This window comes from Lissotriton vulgaris, chromosome 3_2 (genome assembly GCF_964263255.1).
Source record: "Lissotriton vulgaris chromosome 3_2, aLisVul1.2, whole genome shotgun sequence".
In the NCBI taxonomy this organism is placed as follows: Eukaryota; Metazoa; Chordata; class Amphibia; order Caudata; family Salamandridae; genus Lissotriton; species Lissotriton vulgaris.
Genome location: NC_141690.1, coordinates 182,287,061 through 182,304,509, shown reverse-complemented (window position 1 = coordinate 182,304,509; position 17,449 = coordinate 182,287,061). Strand labels below are relative to the sequence as shown.

Genomic DNA, 17,449 nt, shown 5'->3' with positions numbered 1-17,449 from the left:
GATGCAGGGTGACTACTCCTTAGCCACAAGGGAGAAATCTTGAGAAGAAGTCGAGAGTCCCTTTCGTAGAAAGTAGTTTCTTGATTCAAAGATGATCTAATTTGGAAGGGTCCCCGCTCCTGCCTTTATCCTAAAGAAAGGGGTGGGTACGCGACTAGGTCCTGCCCTAGGGGTGGGACCAGGAAGGGGGGTGGTTACACCCCTCTCCCATGCCGGACTCTCCCCAGGCCAGGGGCTGGTGTGCCCCTGGAACTGGTTCTAGCCGGCAGATGCGTAGTGAGCACCGGGGTGCCACTTGCAGTCACCTTCCTGTAAAGCCCTGCCTACCCAGGATACACAAATCCCTGTCTGGGATGGTGCTAGCACCGCCCCTGACAGGAAACCCTTTGTCCAAGCTCTCCTCGCTGGAAGGACTCCCAGCAGCAGGAGGTCAGACTCGTGTCTGTGGTGGCAGCATCCATTTTGTGGAGCTGAGGCTTCAGTTAACTTTAACCGGAGTTCACAGTTACGTACATGTCGTGTCCCTCTAGAAGGGTGGAATGCAAACCCCGTCGCCAGAATTGGCGCGGGTTTAGTATTCCAATTCGTATGACACCTTACTCGACATGTTTTGATAAAGCAATACCAAATATAGCATTTAACCGCGAGGATTATAATGCACTTAAGAGTATATGGTATGCGAGATCATGGAACAGCTATTAGGACTTGGTTCCGCAAGCTGCAGACAGGCTCAGCTCATGCCAGAGCACCATTTCACACGATTCCAAGCACTCTACCTTCAGGATTGTCAAGGCCTGCCATAGGAGTGACTGATAGGAATCTATGTGTCCATTTTTAGGGTTAGATATAGGTATACTATATCTAAAGCAAAGGGTGAGTACACCACCTTGCCCCAGCTGTCGTGCAGCCAGTTGTGTCAGATTTAGATGGCCATCCAGGGGTGGCATAATACATGCTGCAGCCCCTGGTAGGCCCTGGGTACACCTATGCCCTGAGTTACAGGGTCTGATAAGGTGGCCCAGTACCAATTGGAAATGTACCTAAGGTACATGGAATCCATTTTAGAGAGAGAGCAGTAGGCCTGGGGTCCTGATTGGCAGGGCCCCAGGTCAACTAAGTCGGAAAACCAGCAAAACACCAGGCAAAAAAAGTTGAGGGCAACCATAGTCAGGTATCCACCTTCCTACACAACCCCCCCCCCCCCCCCCCCCAAACGAAAGGAGATAAGGCTATCCTTGACCAGGTAAGCCTATGCCTGAGTGGCCATATGAGGTGGTACATGCACTGCCATGGTTACCCCCTGTATCATGGTCCACTAAGCAACCCTTCACCCTAAGGGTATCTGAGGGTCTCCACCATAGGGAATCACTACCTGTGGTGTGCTTTGGCAAAGTAAAAGGCTGATGTGGGAATGGAGTACTGAAGTGAGACTCCACTACTGTTGGGCTCAACTTCCTCCAATCACTATCCACCATATGTGCCTTTCTTTCCAGTACTTAGTTGCTATGAGCTCTCAGGGTCAACCTCTGGCTACCTAAAGCTGGAGGCTGAGTCCCTGTTTGGCTTACTGGAGGGACAGGTCAGGTTTGGGGTGTTTAGGCCCCAGGTTTGGCTGTGCCCAGCAGTGTCCAGCTGTGGGAGTTCCATAACTAAGTTTAAGGGGGATCCCTCAGGAGTGTGTTTTATTTTCACTTGGCTAGGACTACTAGCTTCAGTGATCCTAATCTGCTGATTGGGAAGTTCTTTTGGACAGGGGGCCCTTTGGGGTCCACCACTGGCCTCCCTGACCTCTACAGCCCTGGGCTGACTGAGGCAGGGTAGAGAGGTGCAGGCTACCTGCTCCAGACTGGGTCCCACCTGGGAAGGGTCCACTGCCATCAGGGGCTCTGCCAGGCTAGGCCAGACTACCTCTGGGGCAGTTCCTTCACCAGGGGTAGAGTCAGTTCCCTGAGGAGGCTGGCTCTCACCTAGTGTCTGGGAGGGGGAAGACTTTTCTTCCTCCTCAATGCTCTCTGTCTGAGTGGAGTGATCCATAGTTTCAAGCTTCACAACACTGTTATCTGTCTGAGTTTGAGCTGTGGCCATCACAACTCCACCAACCTTTTCAGGAAGGGACTCAGTTTGGGTATGGGCTGTGACTATCACAGCCTTGCTTGCCAACCTGTTCAGGAAAGGCATCTTTCTGGGATAGGGCTGTGACTGGCACAGCCCTCCTGACCTGTTCAGGGAGGACATCTGGGACTGGGGCTGTGGCTATCACTGCCCCACTAACCTTACCATGGAGGTTTACCATTTTAAAATGGGTTTCTTGCTCTACCTCAGCCCAGGCTGAGGTCTCCAAATCATTCCCCAGTAGGCAATCTACAGGCAAGTTTGGGGACACTGCCACTCTCTTGTGACCAGTGACACCTCCCCAGCTGAGATTTACCACTGCTATGGGATGATATCTCTGCACTCCATCAATGTTCACTACCTGGTATGTGGCACCAGGCATGTTGCCTTGAGGGGACTAGGCTCTCAGCCACGATGGTGATGCTAGCCCCTGTGTCTCTGTAGGCCTCAACTTTTGAACCATTGATGAGGGGCTCCTGCCTGTACCTGCCCAAAGTGTTGGGACAGGTTGTGAAGTTGCCAAACCCCATGCCAGTCTCACAGACAAGAGTATCTAAGTCAGGGGACCTGGTTAGGCCAGAGTCCCCAGGCACTCCCAAAGAAAATGCACCCAGATTCTTGGGGGCACTCCCACCACCTGGGGGATTACTACTAGTAGTAACAGGAGGCTGGGAAGCTTTATTTGGGGGTATGTTCTCCTTATTTTTGTTGGCCTTGGGACAACTGCTGTCACTTTTGTAATGGTCTACCTGTTTGCAGGTATGACAATAAGGTTTCTTTTGGGTTTTGGGAGAAGTTTGGGACCCACCCTTTTCAGAGGAATTTTGGGGCCCTGTGGTTTGATCAGAAGATTTATTCACACCCTTCTCTTGAGGCTTGGTTGATTCCTTCTTTTGGGCACCACCCTGGTTCTTAGGCCTGACCCTGGTTCTGACCCATTTGTCTGCCCTCTTACCAAATTCTTGTGGAGAGGTCAGATCAGAGTCTACCAGGTGTTGGTGTAATAACTGGTTCTGACAATTACTTAAGATTTGCTCTCTCATAATTAGATTATACAATCCTTTAAAATCAGTAACCTTACTTCCCAGTAGCCAGCCTTCAAAAGCCTTAGTGGCACAATCAACAAAGTCAGTCCAATCCTGAGACTGAGTTTTCTGGGTATCTCTGAACATCAACCTGTACTGTTCATTGGTTAAACCAAACCCATCAACCAGTGTATTTTTCAGGACTTGGTAATTGTTAGCATCCTCAGCTCTAGTAGTGAGGAGCTTATCTCTACCTTTGCCTTCAAAGGAGAGCCACAAGATAGCTGCCCACTGACTCTGGGGGACACACTGTACAGTGCAAGCCCTCTCCAAAGCAGTCATCCATTTGTGGATGTCATCCCCTTGTTTAAAGGGGGGCACTATCTTACTCAGGTGTCTAGTGTCTAAACTCCTGTCTTTTTCTCTTGGGAGAATGCTGCCACCAGTGGGGTCTGCCCCACACAATTTCTGCTCTCTAGCAAAGGCAAGTCTCTCTTTGGCCAGGGCAAGTTCTTCCCTTTCAATCCTCAGATTGACTTCCTTCGTTTTGCTTCATACACTCTCCTCTGAGGGGATGTCATCCCTCTGTGAGAAGAGGCCTGAGAGCCATTGGTTTGAATGGATCTGTTAGAGCCTCTGGACAGAGACCTAACTTGTCCACTCCCAATGTTAAGCTGGCCTGAGAGGGGCCCCAGGGGTCTCCTAGTACCATTCTCATGCCTGCTTAAGTTGTCCCTAGTTAGCTGGCTAACTACTTCTGGACCTTTGTCTGCCTCGTCCTCAGATGACTCTAGATCCTCATCCTCCTCTTCACCTTCTGCAGGGAGATGGATAAGGTCAGGGTCACCTGTGGTTCCCTCTAGGGGGGGCATTGTCCCATCTGGATTAGAAGGGTCTGGGTTACCAGCCCTCCTGGCATCATAAGTCTCTAAGAGACCAATCAGGAATGGGATTGTAGGGTTAGAACCCTGTTTTAGCTTCCTGGAGGTACACACTTGTCTCATCTCCTGGAAGCTAAGAGCAGCATATCTGGAAGCGACCTGTGGAGGGTCCACTGACACAAGGGGAGACTCAGAGTTTCCTCCTTTGTCTGACATGCTGATTCTAGTGTGGTGTAAGTGATGCACCTACCTACACTATTTGTTTGCCTACTGATCCCTTGCTAAGAGTTGTAGCCAAGGTGTGTTAAGCCTTGAGGAGCTACAACAGCTGGTTCAGTAGAACTCAGAGTATTCTAAGCTACGTTATATGTACCTGGAGTACTTATGTGATCTTTCACAAGATATTCTTAGGATACGTGTGGTAAAACAACAGCAAGCTCAAATCCCAAACGCTGCTCACCAATGTGAGAAGTTGGCCTGATATATAATGTTCACTATTCTAGTGAGCACTTTGTATCAGGCCAAACAACCCTTATGGTGATTGGTTGTAAGTCAACCTTATAGACCAGCTATCCTAGTAGCATGGATACGAGCAGTCTTCGGGCTAAACTCTAGAGGGCGTGTTAAGCCAGCTGTTATACCATCACATAAACCCCTTGAACACCAAGTGAAAGGACACCACACAAGTGTTATGAAAATAAACAGTGTATTTATTTAGATCACAACAGCCCTGTACTCTTTATGAGGACAGGGTACTAAGCACACAACAAAACTCTTACGAAAATACTTTAAGTTGCACAATTTACACAAATGCCCGAGGGGCACGAAAAACCATATACTATGAAAGTGGAATGCGAAATTACTAGCAGGTAAGTACTGTACTAATAGGCTTTGGAATCGCTAGGACTACGTTACTGAACCTTCAGATTACTAGTAGGAGGCCTAGGGGACTCTGGTGCAGAGTGTGCACTCTCACGCGGGATGCGGGACAAAGTCTGTGGGAGCTAGTAAAGGCAAAGTTAGTGTTCTCGGGCGAACCCGATAAGGTAGGTCGAAAACGACAGTGGATCTGGACCTTGGATAGTGAGGCTATGCTGGGGCACCGAAATGCCGAAGTTACCTAGCCCAGGGGCTGCAGCTGCATAGGTCTGAAAAGACGTCGGGAATCCTCGTTGACGAACCAGGAGCCTGAAGAAAGAAGTTGCTGGCAGGCGACCAGTGAAGATAGTTCGAAGTGATCCAAGCCTGGATCGAGGATGGATGACACCTGAAAGCAGAGGGGACCAAGTTCGTGACCACTAGCCAGTGATCAGATGGCACCAGGAGGGCACCGGATGGTAGTCACCTCGACTAGGTGAGTGGGCGACGCTGGGCTCTGCAGTCTCACGGACCAGGAGGCGTTGTCGGCGACCAGGATGGAGGTGCGAGCTGTCCCACGATGGTTCATGCTGTCGACGTTGCTGGACCCAGGATTGGGGCAACAAGTCTTGGCAAATTCAAGCCCAAGCGGTGGACTCAAAATGGCGTCTGGAGAGGACCAGGAGGGTCCGGGGTGCTCCTCTTTTGGAAGGGAGCAAGGGCCAGTCTGGAGCAACCAGACCAGCGGAGTTGTCGTCGGTGATCGTCGTCGAGAAGGCCACAAGCCAGCGGGCTAGTAGCCAGACAACGCGGTGAGCAGCAAAAAGCAGAAGGGCCCCACGCAGATCTCGTGGATGCTGGGAGGCTGGACTTCGGTGCTGGAGCTGCTCAGGGTCGGGGCTTCTCGGACCCCAAAGCACTCACCAGAGGATCCCTCGGCGGTCGTGCTGGATAGAAGTCGTGCAGTTCCGATGATGGCCGGTCCCTCGAGGTCTCGTCGCACCTACGGTTCTCAGCTTAGCTGTAGAGGTAGGTAGAGGTCAGAGGTGCCAGGGAAGCCGGGTCTCGTCGTGCTGGTCGGTCGGATTCCTGAGGAAGGACGTGCAGCAAACCGCAGAGTTCTTAGATGGTGCCTGCGGATGCAGGGTGACTACTCCTTAGCCACAAGGGAGAAATCTTGAGAAGAAGTCGAGAGTTCCTTTTGTAGAAAGTAGTTTCTAGATTCAAAGATGATCTAATTTGGAAGGGTCCCTGCTCCTGCCTTTATCCTAAAGAAAGGGGTGGGTACGCGACTAGGTCCTGCCCTAGGGGTGGGACCAGGAAGGGAGGTGGTTACACCCCTCTCCCATGCCGGACTCACTCCAGGCCAGGGGCTGGTGTGCCCCTGGAACTGGTTCTAGCCAGCAGATGCGTAGTGAGCACCGGGGTGCCACTTGCAGTCACCTTCCTGTAAAGCCCTGCCTACCCAGGATACACAAAACCCTGTCTGGGATGGTGCTAGCACCGCCCCTGACAGGAAACCCTTTGTCCAAGCTCTCCTCGCTGGAAGGACTCCCAGCAGCAGGAGGTCAGACTCGTGTCTGTGGTGGCAGCATCCATTTTGTGGAGCTGAGGCTTCAGTTAACTTTAACCGGGGTTCACAGTTACGTACATGTCGTGTCCCTCTAGAAGGGTGGAATGCTAACCCCGTCGCCAGAATTGGCGAGGGGTTAGTATTCCAATTTGTATGACACCTTCTTCGACATGTTTTGATAAAGCAATACCAAAGATAGCATTTGACCGCGAGGATTATAATGCACTTAAGAGTATATGGTATGCGTTATCATGGAACAGCTATTAGGACTTGGTTCCGCAAGCTGCAAACGGGCTCAGCTCATGCCAGAGCACCATCTCACACGATTCCAAGCACTCTGCCTTCAGGATTGTCAAGGCCTGCCATAGGAGTGACTGATAAGAATCTATGTGTCCATTTTTAGGGTTAGATATAGGTATACTATATCTAAAGCAAAGGGTGAGTACACCACCTTGCCCCAGCTGTCGTGCAGCCAGTTGTGTCAGATTTAGATGGCCATCCAGGGGTGGCATAATACATGCTGCAGCCCCTGGTAGGCCCTGGGTACACCTATGCCCTGAGTTACAGGGTCTGATAAGGTGGCCCAGTACCAATTGGAAATGTACCTAAGGTACATGGAATCCATTTTAGAGAGAGAGCAGTAGGCCTGGGGTCCTGATTGGCAGGGCCCCAGGTCAACTAAGTCGGAAAACCAGCAAAACACCAGGCAAAAAAAGTTGGGGGCAACCATAGTCAGGTATCCACCTTCCTACAGTAGGAAGGTCTACCCACGCTAAATAAAGAACAGGAAACAAGCAACATGAGAGTGGAAATGTAGCAGGCTCTAGGCCCTCTGAAATCTAACTAAGCCTCTCTCAACAGACAGTGCATGGGCTGTCTAAAAGGTGAGGCCCAAACAAAGCAAAAAAGGGGATATCTTTATTTATTTCCCATCTTAGAAATTCTTCCAAGTCAATTCAAGTCAATGGAGAAATGAATTCCGACTAATTTTTTAGGTCTCACGCCTAGCACTGTAGTGCGCAGCACTGCCTGCGCAGCGCAAGACCTCTTGAAAGGGCTTCAGAAAGCTACCCACGTGCTCCTGCGTGTGGGTTTACTTTGCCCGTCTGTAATTCGATTTCCCCTTTTTAAAAAAAAAACAGCACGCTATTGGGCAAAGGCAGGCGCACGTTCCGCCTTTGCTCTGCCCATTCCCACCGGTGGCCAGGACACGCAGCAGCATGCGTGCTGGCCACCGGTGGGATTGGGCATGCCTTTGCCCCCGGTCCTCTGTGGTGTGCCTGCAACGCTCCCTCCCCCCGCTCCTCTGTGGTGCGCGCGCACTAGTTGTTGAATCGCAGCACCCGCGCTTTACTTTTAACATTAAAAGTAAAGCGCGGGTGCCGCGATTATATCAAAAGTAAAGAAAGATTTTTTTTTCGATTTTTTTACTTTTGGTATAATCTCGGCACCCGCCCTTTACTTTTTATCTAATAATTAAAGCGCGGGTGTCGCAATTATACCAAAAGTAAAGAAATAGAAAAAAACATCTATTTCTTTACTTTTGGTATCATCGCGGCACCCGCGATTTACTTTTAACATTAAAAGTAAGGCGTCTGTGCCGCGATGCTTGTTGACATAGGAGCCGTGACTGAAAAGCTGGCGATGTGGCCTTCGGAAACACCATTGTGTTATTATCATATTACATTTTCAAGCTTTAAAATGTTTGTTTCTCAAATATGGTGACTCTGCTTTTCTTAACCTACTATTTAATTATTAATTACATGTTTATTCATCCTGTGTCTGACTGGCAAAGACATCAAAACTGAGAATAAGGAACCAGTGCTGGATAAAATACAATTGTACACACCATATGTAAAATATGTTTTGTTTATTAAAACCCATCCAGATAACTGAAGCATACAGGTCAAAAAACCGGCTGGGCAAAAATATATTTACATCCTTTTTTTCCAATTCTCCTGTGTGCAGTACTCCAGAGATCACATATTTTACTTCTCAATGTGTTTCCAAAGACTGATAACCTGCTTTGAGTAATTACTTAACACTTGGCTACATTAGTTGATTAGCTTCATTTAGCAGATCTTGGCGATTGCTGGTTCTTCACAAAAAATGAGTCTGTGGTGATTATACAGGGGACTTTACAGAGTTTATAGGTGAATATACAAACAAGGTCTCCTGTTGTTATTTCGCTCACACTCATGTGACACCATTCTTTCAGTCACCGCTGGCATTTATCTGATAATAGGCCAGGCAGTCAAGTAACTGTGTGACCTAAATGCTGTTAGAAATTTGGAAACCTGGGAAGTCACCAAAAGTGCTGTTTCTTTCACAGTCACACTCTCTCTCATCCAGAACTTTCCTACCGTGGAAAGGAGGTTGGTTCACTAAAGCACACTGAACCCAGGGACTCCTCTATCATGCGCTAGGCACCAGTTGACTCAATAATCTTCTGCACAAGAGCATTCACATAGACATTTATTCAGTAGAGAAATTCACATGGATAAAAAGAAATATCGAGGCTTGGCATTTTTATTAGGCAAACTACTCAATCTTAGTCTACATACTGTGCAGACTAAATTACACGGACACACAATTCATGCACCTGCTCTATTCCTGCTGTGGCCGTTGCCTGGCATTTTCTCTGTGGGCCGCCAGGGTGGGGGTGGGTTTTGGGCGCCTAGGGGACCGTTTTTGTTACAGGGCCGTTTTAACAGTATAGTGCAAAATCGCCCCCCTGTAACAGAATCCACCGAAATCGGCCCGGCAAACAGGTCGGCTGCTCCCCAACCCCACTGGGGGGGGGCCGAGCACTTTGCCAGGGCCGGTTTTGGTTCCCAGTCTGGCCCTGGCCATTGCTCTCTTTTTAAGCACTAGAACAATTGTCCTCTTAGAGGTTACATGCAATGTATATGACATGTAGAAAGAAACATGAAATACAGGCAGAGCAGTGGTATCTTGGGCCCTTATTCAAGCATGGGACATGAGCCCCACTCAATCTTTCTTGAAGTAAACATCAGCCATGTTGGACCTTCATGCCACTGAGCCACACACCTGTTGCATTAACCAAAGCCATGTCTCCAACATCAAAGACATTGATTGAGCGAACAGGAGGCAAGATCTACCCTCATCAAGGTATGAGGAGGGTAGCTCCTGGGTAGTATGATACAAGAAATTCTGTAATCCCGGTTATAACGTTAGGCTCTAAATTTCTTTGTAATCGGTGATGCACAAAGTTGCTGATTATAAAAACAAGCATTTGCAATGCAATAGGTCTCGCAATATAAAAGTTTGAGCAGTAGCACCCGACTGCCTCAAACTAACTACACAACATAAAACAGACCACAGTTCTTCAAATCAGCCACAATACCTGAAACTGATCACAGTATGTTAAACTAACTGCAGTACGATCTCTGGAACTGACCACAAACCTTGAAACAAGCATATGTGGTACTGAGTGGTATTTTGTGGAGTGTAGTTATGTTGTATTGAGTATAAATATATGTTGTAAACATGTGTTGTGTAATTGCACGTCACATAATTACTCTCTACTTAATGCAACATAAATACACACCACACAATACCAATCTGTGCCACATAACCTTTCTTTTTACCCAAGCCTTCCCATCCTGAAATCTTCACCTTTCCCCCTTTTTCCGACCCGCTGAGTAGCTGTTGCCAGTGAGCGCCAAGAAACCGCCAGGTGTACGAGCACTATACAAATCCCTTCAAATTCAAATTCAAATAACACAACACATAATTACACTGTACTCAATGCAACATAAATACACACCTTCCACTCAAGTTCGTGCTATATAAAAATTAAAATAATAATAAAAAGATTGCAATGCAATAGGTCTCACATTACTGAATCTTTGAGCTTCTAGTGTTGCATTATTATTAGCAATGCCAACAGCTCAAACTTTTATAATGCGAGACCTATTGCATTGCAAATGCTTGTTCTAAATCTCCCTCATCCCTGTTTCCAAATGTTAATAAGTAGGTAGCTCTAGTCTCCGGGGCGCCTGTCGCACACCACAAGCCGCACTGACAAGTTGTTGTACATCATAGGCGGAACTGGGAATTCCAAGGAGCTCGCATTGCCAAAGATTCTCACCTTCTTGATGGCTTTGGACCTGGACACTCCTGGTAGCCCAACGTCGTGCTTGGTCTTTCTGCCCAGGATGTTGAACTTTTGCTTGTTGATTTTAACCTCGAAAGGGTTGTTTCTAATGCCCGGCTGCTGTTGGCTAATTCCTTTGGGCATTTTACTGCCTGCCGGGAGCGGCTTTCTTTTCTTGGGAGCCTTCCCCATGGTCGTGACAGAGATTTCTACCGGGCTGGCACCTGAGCAGAAGGTAATATCAATCTGTGGCGAACACTATGTGCTCAGTTTAACGGCAAACATATATCAGACTGGACCGAGTCCTTCGTCTATGTCCAGCTGAACAGTGCATGCTTCTACACACGTGGGACAAATTGACTAGACATAAAAGAAAGACTCGAGCGCCTCCCGCAGACACAGGTCGGACATAATATAACCGTGCTTTCAAAGTGAAGCAAATATCATGGATTCTGCAACCGAAAACAGAGCATGAAAGTGAAACATCGGTTTGAAAAAGCTGTTATTTACCGTCTTCCAGATGTTGTTACTGTGGCGTTGCTAACAAAGAAGGGTACTCAATAGTGTTTACGATAGCTTTTGGCCATTACAAAAAAGTAATAGAGCATCATATTTGTTTCCGTTCTGTATAGAGCGAACTCTACCCGAAGGTATATTGCACAAGAACATGTTAATTTTATTTTTAGGCACGAGGAGATAAAAGTGATTTGCGACACCAAGATTCCAACCGGCTTTCCCAATTCTTAAACGTCGGCAGTTCTAGCCGTAGTGTTACGTCCTATTCAATTATAGCGTGGAATAAAAGCTATCGTTCTCCTGATTTGAGTTTGTAGAAGTTATACAAAACGAACGATTCGATTACAAATGTTCATAGTTTTTAGCTTATTTATATAAAACCAATATATTGCATTCCTTCATATTTAACGATTATACCAACACTTTACAAAGATGGTGACCACTTTCGGTCACTTTGAGAAAGATGCTCTTTCTTTTATGTTTACTGACGGGGAAAATCGTGCTTTTGCTATTCTAGCAGCCCGTCCCAACGTTGTCCGGGTATGAATTGCTTCCGGCCGGTAGTATATTGATTTGTAGGATTTCGTTTTGATAGCATTTCTTATATGTGACAGTCCTGTGAAATGCTCCGATTCACAGTGCACTGCTGATGCACTTAAAAGTGCGCGTTCAGTAGTGTGTGAACTCGAGTTTCCCTACTTTATTTTTCCTTGCAGTATTATATAGCACAAACTCGACAACATGGCATGAGCACAATTTACATTACAGAAGAACACATTCATTTGTGGTAGGCATGGGTAGACAAAGCGATTTGCTTGGAATCACAGGATGTTGAGCTGATGCCGAGATCAGCTCCCCAGCTCAAGTTGGCAATTCTAGAACTTGTGGCGGGAGGTGTGTCTAAAAGTGTATGCCGGTGCTGGCCATCAATGAGAGAGACCTGTGCATTTTTCAAATCGGTGGTGAAAAAATAGGAGTATGTTGCTGGAGATGTGCGCCGCCGTGCCACCAATGTACTTACCGGGGGAGGGTAAACCCCATTATTCCGCAACTTTCTTTCCACATACCATCATTCTGCATACTTTTATTACGAAAGTACCATGACTCCGCAATGCCATTATAACGCATGGCATTACATTTTAAATGCTTTTACCACGCATACATTTACAACGAAATTCGTTTTAAATGCATGAATGATAAAAGCATGTTTTTTTTAAATGTTTGGATAAGGTAGGTATGGGTATTGGGGTATATGTTTTGGGGTACCGAGGTATATGTTTTGGGGTGTTTGGGTATTTTAAGGGTTCAGGGCTAGGTTTGGGTTTTGGGGTATAGGGGTATTTTTAGGGTTCAGGGGTAGGTTTGGGGGTACAGCAGTGGCGGTTCGTCCATTGGGGGCGTTGCCCCACTAGCCATGGCCCATGGACGACCGTCATGTCACTGACACTGCGCAGGGCATAACAAAAATTAGAATTAGGAGCGCAGCGCGGCCAGCGCCGACAGTCATAATGAATTATTTCGGAGTGTGAGTCACTAACTGTAGTGACCTCATCGCGATCGCGGAAGGGTGGGGGCGGGCCTGTGGCAGTGAGTGGCAGGCTGGCAGATAGCAGCGTGTCAGGGAGGGCAGCAGTGTGTGCGCATTTAGGACAAGTCATTTTTTTTTACTTGCCCACGCATGCGCACACACGCAGTAGCCCCTTCCCTCCTCCTCCTCCTCTAGCAGGAACACAGGCAGAGACCCGGGGGAGCCGGGTCTCATTATGGGCAGTATAAGCCCTGCTCGTTAACCAATCCTGGCGCAGTGGCGATGTTATGCTGCGCCAGGATTGGCTGAGTTACCGCCGCGTGCGAGCCCTAGAATTTAAACTAGGCCCACCACAGGCACGAGGAGCGCTGCGGCCGCATCTCCAGCGCTGGGCGTCCCACAGCGTCAGCGATGCCCGGAAGATTGCTGCGCCTGCGAGTGTCAGTCAGTGAGCAGCTCATGAAAGCTGCCCTGCAAGACCACCAGAACAGTCTGAGGATGCCACCACCAGGATGAGCGACAGGGCACGGCAAGCCACGATGTGGCACTGAAGTTAACAACTAAAAAAAAAAACAATGCCAAACTGTACTCCCCGCGGCCCCGCCTAAACCCTCTGAGTAGTACGTACCGGTAGAGCTGCCAGCTGGGTGAGATCCGATTCCGACCTAGTCTCCTGCTTTATAATGCGGGCGGGTCGCAGGAGCTGTTAAGGAAAGCTTAGACAATGGATGAGAGAGCGGCGCGCTGTAAGTGTATGCCCCCCTGGGGTCCGCCACCCAGATGTTCTACTCGGGCAGCCGGGCATGCTGTCGGACTCGGGGAGGAAGGAGGCCGAGATCAGGGAGCAAGTAGCAACAGAGGAGGAGGATAAAGAAGTTGGTGCAGTTCATGCACAATTACAATGACCCAGCCGACCTGCTGCCTTTGGACGGGCTGAAGAAACTGGGGACATCAAAGCCGGTAGCCGGATACTGTGAGTCACTCTGTGAGCATTTAATAATTACATCCCTCCCTCACCCTTACTTTTACTTAGGAACATCTCTCGTAACGTACACCTTTTCCTCCCATCATGGTGTGCAGTGGGTAAAAGTAATGTTCAGGTGGGTCTTCTGGGGTGTTTTTTTTGCTGGGTTATTTCATCAACGCCTGCCTGCAGGCACTCCAATACCCCATCGAGCTGTCGGTGTTCCCCCAGTTAAATCGGACTACCTTTGCACTTATCCTCCTGTGCAGGGCCACACGCAGATTGTCTTCACCCCGATGAAGTGGTCTTCTGTCTTGCAGATTGTCTTGTTGCCTGAAGTGCACTGTGGAACGCTACCTGGAATGACCACTTTGGCCTATGTCTTCACTATGGGTCTTTTTAGACGGTGCAGTGTAACTGAGCTCAAACTCCTGTGTCACCCAGGTCACTTCGCAGTGTTCATTGGGTTCTGCCCATTACTTGTCCCAGAGCTCTGTAGGTGCCTCAGTCATCTCTCTAGGTGCCTTGAAGTATTGTGGTGTAGTCCGCTCAGCACCGAAGACGTGATTTGCCGCAGTGTCGAGGGCATGCAAGTGGAGCGGGTGGAGGGAGAAGGGAGAAAGCCCCCTCATTAGACGGAGACATGCTGCAATGTGTTTGGTGGCCTGCGCGCACTCTCTCACATGGCAGGCCTCTGGTATTCCAGTCTGCGTGCATGTAGCCATTCTTCAGTCCTCACCATCCTGGGCCTCTAGGCTCCTGACTATTCCACCCACCCTCCTTCACTTTCTCGGAGACGCTCCCAGCTTGCCCCAGCACTCACAGGTAGTAGCAGCAGCACATAATCACCGGTGCTCCAGACAAAACTGTGACCTCCCGACTGTCAATAAATGTTGTGACTGGAGTGGGGAAAGGACGTGTTCAAGGTGAGTGAGCACGCAATAATTATTTATACAGAGAGAGAAGAGGTAGCAGCATCCTATATGAAATGGGGGGAAATGACTCTTTCATTTGTTTTTGTCCCCTCCCCCGATTCTCTTTAGTGGGATATTTACAACAGCAGCCCTTAACCCTAGAGGGAAGTACGACATGAACATTATATGTTTTAATAATTATAGTACTGCTGTGCCTGTGTCCAAGTTTTATAGATTAAGCTTTTGTTTTTTATAATTTTGTGAAGTGTCACCATCCATTCAAGTCGCAGCATAGCACTCAATTACAAATCTTTTACTTGCTTTATGGGACACCGCATTATCGCATCAGTTTATTGAAATGCAGCCTAATCTCAAGCAATTCTAATGTATCCTTACTTACACATGAGTTTAAAGAAACACCACTCGACTAGCAGGTGACTTGACAGTACAAGGCAGCAAATTTGACATTCCAGTGCTTTGAGTCTCCGCCACAGGGCATATTTTTCCACAGAAATTGTACAAAGTCCATAAGGGAAAACGGAAATGCTAATTTGTGACTATTTATAAACATCTCTAAAATGAGTTCCCACATTTTAGAATTAGCCTGGGTGAGTGATGTCTGTGTGAGTGCAGGTTGAGCAGTGTGCCTGTGTGAGTCCAGGGTGAGTGATGTCTGTGAGAGTGCAGGTTGAGCAGTGTGCCTGTGTGAGTCCAGGGTGAGTGATGTCTGTGTGAGTGCAGGTTGAGCAGTGTGCCTGTGTGAGTCCAGGGTGAGTGATGTCTGTGAGAGTGCAGGTTGAGCAGTGTGCCTGTGCGAGTCCAGGGTGAGTGATGTCTGTGAGAGTGCAGGTTGAGCAGTGTGCCTGTGTGAGTCCAGGGTGAGTGATGTCTGTGAGAGTGCAGGTTGAGCAGTGTGCCTGTGTGAGTCCAGGGTGAGTGATGTCTGTGTGAGTGCAGGTTGAGCAGTGTGGCTGTGTGAGTCCAGGGTGAGTGATGTCTGTGAGAGTGCAGGTTGAGCAGTGTGCCTGTGTGAGTCCAGGGTGAGTGTTGTCTGTGAGAGTGCAGGTTGAGCAGTCTGCCTGTGTGAGTCCAGGGTGAGTGATGTCTGTGTGAGTGCAGGTTGAGCAGTGTGCCTGTGTGAGTCCAGGGTGAGTGATGTCTGTGTGAGTGCAGGTTGAGCAGTGTGCCTGTGTGAGTCCAGGGTGAGTGATGTCTGTGTGAGTGCAGGGTGAGCAGTGTGCCTGTGTGAGTCCAGGGTGAGTGATGTCTGTGAGAGTGCAGGTTGAGGAGTGTGCCTGTGTAAGTCCAGGGTGAGTGATGTCTGTGTGAGTCCAGGGTGAGTGATGTCTGTGAGAGTGCAGGTTGAGCAGTGTGCCTGTGTAAGTCCAGTGTGAGTGATGTCTGTGTGAGTGCAGGGTGAATAGTGTGCCTGTGTGAGCCCAGGGTATGTGATGTCTGTGTGAGTCCAGGGTGAGTGATCTCTGTGTGAGTGCAGGGTGAGCAGTTTGCCTGTGTGAGTCCAGGGTTAGTGATGTCCATGTGAGTGCAGGGTGAGCAGGGTGCCTGTGTGAGGCCAGGGTGAGTGATGTCTGTGTGAGTGCAGGGTGAGCAGTCTGCCTGTGTGAGTCCAGGGTTAGTGATGTCCGTGTGAGTGCTGGGTGAGCAGGGTGCCTGTGTGAGGCCAGGGTGAGTGATGTGGATGGGTGAATGCTGGCTTAGTGATGTGTCAGGGAAGGGTGAGTAATGGGTCTATGAGTGCAGGGTGACTGTGCCTATATGAATGCAGGGAGATAGATGTATCTGTGCAAGTGTAAAGAGACTTGTCTGGCTACTCCCAGAGATGTATTCGCCAAGCCACCTCTTTCTCAAATGTGCTTGAGAATGCACCATTTGCCCACTTTTTTCAAAATGTTCTCGTGGGAAAAGCCCCGACCCCCTTAGGTGATTCGGCCTCACTTGCTGCGCTCGCCACAGTGCAGTATTTATGCCCCACCACTTTCAAATGTCACCAGCCGCCACTAGGGTACAAGGGTATTTTTAGGGTTCAGGGCTAGGTTTGGGTTTTGGGGTATAGGGATATTTTTAGGGTTCAGGGGTAGGTTTGGGTTTTGGGATACAGGGGTATTTTAAGGGTTCAGGGCTAGGTTTGGGTTTTGGGGTACAGGGGTATTTTTAGGGTTCAGGGCTAGGTTTGGGTTTTGGGGTATAAGGGTATTTTTAGGGGTCAGGGCTAGGTTTGGGTTTTGGGGTACAGGGGTATTTTAGGGTTCAGGGGTAGGTTTGGGTTTTGGGGTACAGGGATATTTTTATGGTTCAGGGCTAGGTTTGGGTTTTGGGGTACAGAGGTATTTTTAGGGTTCAGGGGTAGGTTCGGGTTTTGGGGTACAGGGGTATTTTAAGGTTCAGGGCTAGGTTTGAGTTTTGGGGTACAGAGGTATTTTAGGGTTCAGGGGTAGGTTTGGGTTTTGTGGTATAGGGGTATTTCTAGGGTTCAGGGCTAGGTTTGTGTCTTGGGGTACAGGGGTATTTTTAGGGTTCAGGGGTAGGTTTGGGTTTTGAGGTACAGGGGTATTTATAGGGTTCAGGGCTAGGTTTGGGTTTTGGGGTACAGTGGTATTTTTAGGGTTTAGGGATAGGTTTGGGTTTTGGGGTACAGGATATATTTATAGGGTTAAGATGTGTTAGTGTTTAAGGGTGTTGGGGTATTTTAAGGAGTATGGGTGGGTTATGATTATGGGGTGCAGGGGTATTTAAAGGGAGCAGGGTGGACACCCGAAGCTGGAATGTACAGAACCTGGGAAGAAAAAAAAAAGAAATATTGGGCACAATGCTCGTTTTTTTTTCTGTAATCCTGCGCCCCACACACTCCCACGCCCCCAGCACACGCCCACAGCACACGATATGAGACATGGCATGAAGGGCAGAACGTACCACATGCCCCCAGCGTTTGTCACGCCC

The 17,449-nt window shown here is 48.6% G+C and overlaps 1 protein-coding gene across 1 annotated transcript in view; it reads right to left on the bottom strand.

Annotated features, from left to right (window-relative positions):
* NOP14 (NOP14 nucleolar protein) overlaps positions 1-10,931 on the bottom strand; it is a 297,291-nt gene extending 286,360 nt beyond the window's left edge. The window contains exon 1 of the mRNA XM_086964160.1: positions 10,564-10,931. Coding sequence (XP_086820286.1) covers positions 10,564-10,761 — 198 coding nt within the window. The 5' untranslated portion in view covers positions 10,762-10,931. The remainder of the gene's footprint in view (positions 1-10,563) is intronic.
* Positions 10,932-17,449: the final 6,518 nt, after the last annotated feature.